General features: G+C 57.4%; 1 protein-coding gene across 1 annotated transcript in view; it reads right to left on the minus strand.

Moving 5' to 3' along the window:
* prss16 (serine protease 16) overlaps positions 1-9053 on the minus strand; it is a 32221-nt gene extending 23168 nt beyond the window's left edge. Inside the window, exon 1 of the mRNA XM_068019084.1 lies at positions 8907-9053. Coding sequence (XP_067875185.1) covers positions 8907-8985 — 79 coding nt within the window. The 5' untranslated portion in view covers positions 8986-9053. The remainder of the gene's footprint in view (positions 1-8906) is intronic.
* Positions 9054-9834: the final 781 nt, after the last annotated feature.

Consider the following 9834-nt stretch of genomic DNA (forward strand, 5'->3'; position numbering starts at 1 on the left):
GGCACGTGCGCATCCTCCGCAAGTCAACAGCATCTGTGACCATGAGGAGCAGGTCATCGGCGTAAACCGAGAGGACGACCCGCATGGCCGGCCCGCACAGAGCCAAACCCGTCAACCTCCTGCAAAGCAGGCACAGGAATGGCTCCACGCAGATGGTATATAATTGGCCGGACATGGGGAATCCCTGACGCATGCCTTCTCCTGATCGAGGGAGAGAAAGGCGAGCGACAGACCAGTCCTCTGGGAAAGATGGATCAGGTCCCGGACCAGGTGGATATTGTCTGGATGGACCCACCCAGGACCGTGTAGGACTGGTCGGGGTGGATCATTTCGGCCAGCATGGAGCCTAGGTGGGTAGACATAGCCTGGGCAAAGATCTTATAATCCGTGCTGAGGAGGGAGACTGGACCCCAGTTCTTAAGCAAGCGGAGATCACCCCGCTTCAGAAGGAGGACGATGACCGCCCTGCACCACGAGAGGGGCATCTGCCCCGGTTGCCAGGCTCTCCCCCAGGACCCACGCGTAATCGCCCCCCCCCAGGATGTCCCAGAACGCTAAGGAACTCCATGGTGAGCCTGTCAGGCCCTGGGGGTTCGCACCTTGAGAGCAGGTGGAGGGCGCCGGTCAGCTCCGCCAACGTTAGCAGAGCCTCCAATCCTTCGGTTCCCTCCGGGCTGACCTACGGCAGGTCCTCCCACAAAACTCTGCGTGCATCCTCGCTGGACGGATCCAGAGAGAACAACGTGCTGGAGTAGGTACAGACCAAAAGGCCCATTCCCTCCGTATCCGTGACGGAGGATCGGTCATCGGCCAGCAGCTCAACAAGCTGCTTATGGACCCCCTGCCATTTTTCCAGCGAGTAGAAGGTGAGGCACAGTCCAAATCTTCCAGGATCTGGATCCATGACCTCACGTACGCACCTCGGGACCCTACAAGCTGCAGGTCCCTCAGCGCGCCCTTCTTCTCTTTGTATTACTGCCATAGGGCCAGGTCTGTGACAGCATGACCGAGACGGGAATCCAAGTCGAGCACTCCCTCTCCAGGTGCCCAATCTCGGCTTCCCGCCTCTTGGTCGACCCCTTCACGTAATCCTAACAGAAGACACAGATGTGACTCTTGCCGACATCCCAACATAGCCTCAAGGAGGGGAATCCCCCCCTGCTTCCTTCTCCAGTGGGCCCAGAATTGACGGAACGAGTCCCAGAATCACTCGCCCTCCAGCAGCCGGTTGTCAAAGGTGTACGTGGACCCCTCCTGCGTGCGGAGCAGAGTGAACTCCGCCCACACCAGGTGGTGGTCTGAGCACGGCACCAGCCGCATGGAGACCGCCGAGTCGCGGGAGACCTATGCCTGCGAAATGTAGAGGTGGTCGATTCGGGACCCTCCTCCTCCAGACCTCCACCTGAAGGCACTGGAGTCAGGATGGAGATTCCACCAGATGTCCACCAAGTTGAGGGAGCTGATCAGTTCCCTCAATTTCTCCACCGACACTTGGCCGTACTGGGGACCGGAGCAATCCCTCACCTCGAGGGTACAGTTAAAATCCCACCCCACCCCCCCAAGGATGATGCACTCACCGTTATCAATAGAGCTCAAGAGAGCAGACACTTCTTCAAAGGCGCTTGCAACGTGCTGGGCCTGGGCGCGTACACGTTCACAAAGTGGAGCATGGCTCTACCCAGGCGAACGGTGAGGTGGAGCAAGCAGCCCGGCACAAGCTCCTTGACCCCCAAGATCTCCAGCTGAAAAGTCAGGGCCAACAAGATAGCCACCCAACTAGAAACAGGGGTGAGGTGACTCATGTAGACCCCCATCCTGCCACTCCAGGAGCCAAGTGGCTTCGTCTCCTGGAACGGTGTGGGTTTCCTGCAGAAAGCTCACCACGTATCTCCCTTCCCTGAGGACTGAGAGATTGTGAAATCTGCGGTGAGACCCCCTGCTGCCGTTGATGTTGAGGCTGGCTATGGTTATCATCATATCGAAAATACTTAGAAACCAGTCACCAATAACTCACTGTGAGGGGGGGGGAGCAGAAGTGCACCTCGCCTTGCACTCCCCCAACAACCCATTGAGGAAAGCTTTAAACCGGCACCTCTCAACCACTTTCCAGATCGCGCCCTTCCCTGCCTTCTTTAGGGCAGCACAGATGGACTGGATGATCAGCGCCAGATTCGACCACCGGCTAAGGGCCAGCTGAACTTTACTGCGACAACCTCTGCATGCTGCGAGGAAGTCCCAGAGTTCCGCCGTGGAGATGAGAAGAAACTCAGTGGGAGGCACGAGGGAATCCACCACCTCACTGGCGATGGATTCAAGGTCGTCCTCCGTGTCCCACACAGTCCCCATCCTCCTCCAGTGAAAAGCACAGCCTCCGGAACCGCCTGAGCAGTGTCTGTTGGAGGTTTAGGGGGATTGGGAGGAGGTGCAGCGGCACCACCCCGGGCCGCCGAAGTGGAGTTGGCAGCCAGGTGGTTGGGACAGTTCTTTCGAGCATGCTCCACTCCCCTGCAGGCATGGCACTGTGCCCTGTCCAAGGTCCAGAAGACATGGTAGGCGATCCCCTGGAACTGAACAACAAAATGGCCATCCGTGACCTCCCACGCCAGCTGCATGAATAGCTGGCAGCGGAAGGAGTAAACATGTCGGAGGCTGTTCTCGTGAAGACCGAGCGGGACAGGAGTGATCCCTGACCTCACTACCCCCAGATGGTGCAGGTAGAGGAGGAGGAGCCCATCGGGAATAAAGGGCGGGACGTTTGATAGAATCACCTGCTGTGCAGTGGCCTCCAGAGGGCCCACTGGCACGAAGGTTTTGCCAACGGTGAGGCCCCTTGCTCAGGGCCAAGGCCACCGCCCGCTCAGTCTTCAGGAAAAACGCTGCCTTCCCGTATATCTTTGAGGCTGCGACAATGGCCGAGGGGCAAACAACCTTGGCCATTACCTTAACGCAAGCCTCAATAGGTCATAGTTGGCTGGGTGTAACTCTTCACCCCATGCTTTGATGTCAAGATTTTAAATGCTGAAGGGGATACAGGGGCGGCTATAGGAAGGGCCCGTCACTGGAGAGGACTGACGCCCTGGGGTAGAAGGGTCACACCCACGGTTGAATAAAATAGAGCTTGAGAGAAAGAAAAATAGTAAATTGTCCCACAGATGCTCTGCTGGAGGTTATGACAAGGGACAGAGGCTGAAGGAGAGGAAGGCCAGGAGGAATCAGTCTCTTTGTGGATGTTACTTCAAGGCAGGTCTTTCATTGGTCTTCCAGTTGGTGGTGGTGGGTGACGGGGAGAGGCGATGTCTTCACCTGGGACAGCTGTAAGCTGCACAGGCACACTTTGCGACTGGTGTTGAGGGAAAACAGAAAAGAGAAAGTCTCTTCACCTGGGCAGCTCCAGCTATCCCAGGCCTGATCATTGGGTTGGGGAGGGAGCTCCTGTGTTTAACAGCATTGAATAGGGACAGTGTAGAGGGAGCTTTACTCTGTATCTAACCCTGTTTTTTCTTTTTTTTATTTTATTTTATTTTTTTTTTATCCAACCCCCGTGCTGTACCTGCCCTGGGAGTGTTTGATGGGGACAGTGTAGAGGGAGCTTTACTCTGTATCTAACCCCGTTTTTTCTTTTTTTTTCTCCTCTACAGCAAATATTGTCCAAAATGTCTTGCAGTTCTCTCCTCAGCACTCCCTCTTCAGCAGCAACTCCAGCAACTGACTGCAGCACTGTCAACTGCACCTCGTTGCTGCAATCAGCACTCAGGCTTCCCAATCGGACAGCAGCAAACCCCATGCTATACCTGCCCTGGGAGTGTTTGATGCGGACAGTGTAGAGGGAGCTTTACTCTGTATCTAACCCCTTTTTTTTTTAAATAACTTTATTTAAAACCAGATAAATAAACAATACTCAAATTAAAATGCCATTCTCGGCGTCGATGATGCACTCCAGTCCTTGCGGTGCCCACCGGTCGCGGAAGGCCTCAAGCGTACCGGCGGACACCGCATACTCCTTCTCCAGGGACACCCGGGCGCGAACGTAACCGCGGAAGAGGGGCAGGCAATCGGGGAGGACGGACCCCCCGACGGTCCGCAGCCTGGACCTGTGAATTGCCACCGTGGCCAGGCCCAGGAGCAGACCGACGAGGAGATCCTCCTCCCGGCCCATGCCCCTCCGCACCGGGTGCCCAAAGATCAGGAGCGTGGGACTGAAGTGCAGCCAGAATTTGAGGAGCAGCCCCTTCAAATACTCAAAGAGGGGCTGCAACCTCGCACACTCCGTATAAACATGGAACACGGACTCGTCCAGGCCACAGAAAGTACAGGCGGCCAGGGAGTCCATGAACCTACTTAAAAGTCTATTGCACGGGACTGCTCTGTGCAACACCCTCCACCCAAGGTCCCCGATGTAAAGGGGGAAGACTCCCGCGTAGAGACACCTCCATCGGGGTTTCCCCTCGCCGCCAGATGGCAACGCGGACCGCCAGGGCGTGTCCGGCCGGCTGACAAGGGCGAGGAAGTGGAGAGTGTGCAGGAGCAGCCCGTACAGGAAACCCCTCCGCACCGATTGGAATGGCACGGAGGGCATTTCCGAGAGGCGGCACGGGTTGTGCGGGACCGGCTCCCGAGGAGGGTTTCGGGGCCTGGGTCCGATGAGCAGTTCCGGCCGAGCGGACCCCCGCTCGGCCGGGAGCGCCCCGCACTCCCGAGCCCCCTCGCCACCCACAGAGGCTACTCCTCTGCCCGCTGGACCGTCACCGGAGTCGGCCGCCCGTACAGCCGAGGCGCTCTCCTCCGCCGGCGGGGGAGCGCCCCGACTGGAGGCGACCATGTTCCAGACTCGGAATAGATCCCGGTAAAAGACAGGCAACTCCCTCAGAGAGGCGCGGCTAACGGACTCCACCGGGAGCTGCGTGTCGTCTTGAAGGCAGTGACACTGGCGGAAAAGATACGTCGCCAGCGCACGCCATTTGGGAGGAGGCTCGACGTACAGGTACCTCTGCAGGGTCCGAAGGCTGAGAGTCGCAGCCTGGGTGCGGATGCACACCAGCGACTGGCCGTCCTCCTCAATCGGGAGACTCAGGACCGCGGCAGAGACCCAGTGTTTCCTCTTGCCCCAGAAGAAATCGACGAGTTTCTTCTGGATCTTGTTGGCAAATACAGGGGGCGGGGCCAAAGTGACCAACCGGTACCACAGCATGGAGGCCACCAGTTGGTTTATGACCAACGCTCGGCCCCTGTAGGAAAGCACTCGGAGCAGTCCTGTTCAGCGCCCCAGACGAGCGGTGACTTTCGCCTCCAACTCCTGCCAGTTTGCCGGCCAGGCTTCCTCAGCGGGGCTAAGGTGGACTCCCAGATAGAGGAGGTGCTCCATGCAAAAGATGTCATCTCCTCCAGCAGGGAGTCCACCCGCCACTGACCAACCAGGAGTCCGGAACATTTCTCGCAATTGATCCTCGCGGAGGACGCGGCAGAAAAGGTCTGCTGGCAGTCGCGCATCCTCCGCAAGTCAACGGGATCTGTGATTGCGAGGAGCACGTCGTCGGCGTAAGCCGAGAGGATGACCCGTATGGCCGGCTCGCGCAGAGCCAATCCCGTCAACCTCCTGCGAAGCAGGCACAGGAAGGTTTCCACGCAGATGGTATACAATTGGCCGGACATGGGGCATCCCTGACGCACTCCTCTCCCAAAACGAAGGGGCGCCGTCAAGGACCCGTTAACTTTGACTAGACACTCTGCGGTGGCGTATAAAAGTCGGACCCGGGCCACAAAATGCGCCCCGAGTCCTATCTAACCCCGTGCTGTATCTGGCCTGGGAGTGTTTGATGGGGACAGTGTAGAGGGAGCTTTAGTCTGTATCTGACCCTGTGCTGTACCTGCCCTGGGAGTGTTTGATGGGGACAGTGTAGAGTGAGCTTTAGTCTGTATCTGACCCTGTGCTGTACCTGCCCTGGGAGTGTTTGATGGGGACAGTGTCGAGGGAGCTTCACTCTGTATCTAACCCCGTGCTGTACCTGCCCTGGGAGTGTTTGATGGGACAGTGTAGAGGGAGCTTTACTCTGTATCTAACCCTGTGCTGTACCAGCCCTGGGAGTGTTTGATGGGGACAGTGTCGAGGGAGCTTTACTCTGTATCTAACCCTGTGCTATACCAGCCCTGGGAGTGTTTGATGGGGACAGTGTAGAGTGAGCTTTACTCTGTATCTAACCCCGTGCTGTACTTGATGCAGTGTACATGAAATGGCAAATGCTTTATTCCTCAGTATCAACATAGCATTTCACCAGGAGATCAACTCAACTATTCCCTCCACCCCTCCCCTCAAGAGAAACTATGTTCTGACAGAATTTGAGGGTTTAAGTTACATCAGATGTGTTCAGGGGGGGGAGGGGGGGAGGGGGGGGGGGAGAAAGGGGGAAATAAAAGCTGGGAAGGCCATCAAGTTTCTTGACGGAATAAATATGCCTGAGACTGATGGCCTTCTCCGTACCATCTGTGTTGCTCACTTAACAAAAAATCCGCTGACACTACTGACTGTTGCAAACCCCGACTGCCTCCTTCACTAAAACCTACAGTACAATTACACCACAGTGACAATGGATAGATGCAATGCTGGAAACCAACTTCAACTGACTTTAAGCTACAGATTTTGCTCACTCAAACCACGTGACCATCTTCAGGGGTGGCGGAAGCAGGGGACGAGCGAGGGACGGAGGCTGGGCAGAGGAAAGCTGTGCCCGCCCCGTCTCCGATGCTTTGCAACACATGTCCACACAGGCAGGCAGGCCAGAGACAACATTGCAGCCTGATACAAGTTGAAACCTGTCTCCGACTCCAGCTGACTGGCAGCACGCCCGTGCAACTCAGATACCAATATGGCATCCCCAACCCTCCAGTGTGGGGGAATTATTCTGCATCTTGAGCAGCTCAGTTGGCGTGACAGCCCACACCAGTACCCTGGCACCTCACACTCGAAGGATCCCAGTCACACTGATGAGAAAGAGGACATTCTCTGGCCCTGTGGACCTGCCACACTTTTTCAGCTCCTGCACCATTATCTCTGGTGTCCTCTAAGGAGCTATCCTTAACCCACTATTTCTCATCTACATCATCCGAAAACAGCATCAGTTTCCACACATACATCGATGACACCCAGCTCGACCTCACCACCATATCTCTCTCTCTCTGCTCGTCCGACATCCAATATGGGATCAGCAGAAATTTCCTCCAACTCAATATTGGAAGCTTTTAGGCCATGGTCTTCAACCCCGACACAAACTTGCCTCCCTCACCGTTGATTCCATCCTTCTCCCTGGCTCCCCGCCCCAGCTCTCTTTCCCCCACCCACCCACCCCCCCCCCCCACCCACCTCTCTCCCCCATCCAGCTCTCCTTCCCCCCCCCTCCACCACCACTCCTTCTCCCCTCCACCACCACTCCTTCTCCCCTCCACCACCACTCCTTCTCCCCAACCCCCCCCCCTCCTTCTCCCCAACCCCCCCCCCTCCTTCTCCCCAACCCCCCCCCCTCCTTCTCCCCAACCCCCCCCCCTCCTTCTCCCCAACCCCCCCCCCCTCCTTCTCCCCAACCCCCCCCCCCTCCTTCTCCCCAACCCCCCCCCCCTCCTTCTCCCCAACCCCCCCCCCCTCCTTCTCCCCAACCCCCCCCCCCTCCTTCTCCCCAACCCCCCCCCCCTCCACCACTCCTTTTCCCCAACCACCCCCCCTCCACCACTCCTTTTCCCCAACCACCCCCCCTCCACCACTCCTTTTCCCCAACCACCCCCCCTCCACCACTCCTTTTCCCCAACCACCCCCCCTCCACCACTCCTTTTCCCCAACCACCCCCCCTCCACCACTCCTTTTCCCCAACCACCCCCCCTCCACCACTCCTTTTCCCCAACCACCCCCCCTCCACCACTCCTTTTCCCCAACCACCCCCCCTCCACCACTCCTTTTCCCCAACCACCCCCCCTCCACCACTCCTTTTCCCCAACCACCCCCCTCCACCACTCCTTTTCCCCAACCACCCCCCTCCACCACTCCTTTTCCCCAACCACCCCCCTCCACCACTCCTTTTCCCCAACCACCCCCCTCCACCACTCCTTTTCCCCAACCACCCCCCTCCACCACTCCTTTTCCCCAACCACCCCCCTCCACCACTCCTTTTCCCCAACCACCCCCCCCCCACCACTCCTTTTCCCCAACCACCCCCCCCTCCACCACTCCTTTTCCCCAACCACCCCCCTCCACCACTCCTTTTCCCCAACCACCCCCCTCCACCACTCCTTTTCCCCAACCACCCCCCCCCCACCACTCCTTTTCCCCAACCACCCCCCCCCCTCCTTTTCCCCAACCACCCCCCCCCCTCCTTTTCCCCAACCACCCCCCTCCACCACTCCTTTTCCCCAACCACCCCCCCCCCACCACTCCTTTTCCCCAACCACCCCCCCCCCTCCTTTTCCCCAACCACCCCCCCCCCTCCTTTTCCCCAACCACCCCCCCCTCCACCCCTCCTTTTCCCCAACCACCCCCCCCTCCACCACTCCTTTTCCCCAACCACCCCCCCCTCCACCACTCCTTTTCCCCAACCACCCCCCCCTCCACCACTCCTTTTCCCCAACCACCCCCCCCTCCACCACTCCTTTTCCCCAACCACCCCCCCCTCCACCACTCCTTTTCCCCAACCACCCCCCCCTCCACCACTCCTTTTCCCCAACCACCCCCCCCTCCACCACTCCTTTTCCCCAACCACCCCCCCTCCACCACTCCTTTTCCCCAACCCCCCCCTCCACCACTCACCCCCCCTTCAGCATTTCCCCCTCCCCCCCGACAGCACCCCGCTCAATCACTGCCCCCAGTCCTTTCCCAGCCCCAGTCGATTGCACTGTAGCAGTGACAGCTTCATCCTTCATCCTCTTACCTCCGAGTCCCAGGCTCAGTGTGAACTGCAGCCCAAGGAGCAGCAGCACAGCGAGAGGCGGAAGGAGCAGCATCTTCATCCGACACCAGGTCTGCACAATACCGCACCACTCCACAAAATCCCAGCTCCGATTCTGTGATTGACAGCTCAGTCACATGACGCAGCATCACGCGCACCGTGAATCACCGGGCCCCGCCCACCTCTCCTCCTATTGGCTCACCTTCCTGTCAAAATTGTGACATTTTGAATGTTTCCTTAATTCTGATTAAAAACAAAATACTGCGGATGCTGGAAATCTGAAATAAAAACAAGGAATGCTGGAATAGTCAGCAGGTCTAGCAGCATCTGTGGAGAGAGAAGCAGAGTTAACATTTCAGGTTAGTGACCCTTCATCAGAACTGGCAAATATTAGAAATGTATCAGGTTTTGTTAGTGGAAACGCCCCTGGGAGACAGCATTACCCCTGAAATAATCAAGGGTGCCAAGCCTGTTATACTCTCAGCACTCCATGAACTGCTATGCCTGTGCTGGGACGAGAGAGCAGTACCACAGGACATTCGCAATGCCAATATCTTCACCCTCTATAAGAACAAGGGAGAACAAGTGACTGCAACAACTATAATGGAATCTCCCTGCTCAGCATAGTGGGGAAAGTCTTCGCTCGAGTCACTTAAAACAGACTCCAGAAGCTGGCTGAGCATGTCTACCCTGAGGCACAGTGTGGCTTTCGAGCAGAGAGATCCACCATTGACATGCTGTTCTCCCTTTGCCAGCTACAGGAGAAATGCTGTGAACAACAGATGCCCCTCTACGTTGCTTTCATAGATCTCACTGAAGCCTTTAACCTCATCAGCAGACGTGGTCTCTTCAGACTACTAGAAAAGATTGGGTGTCCACCAAAGCTACTAAGTATCATCACCTCATTCCA

This window comes from Heterodontus francisci, chromosome 40 (assembly GCF_036365525.1).
Source record: "Heterodontus francisci isolate sHetFra1 chromosome 40, sHetFra1.hap1, whole genome shotgun sequence".
NCBI classification, from domain to species: Eukaryota; Metazoa; Chordata; class Chondrichthyes; order Heterodontiformes; family Heterodontidae; genus Heterodontus; species Heterodontus francisci.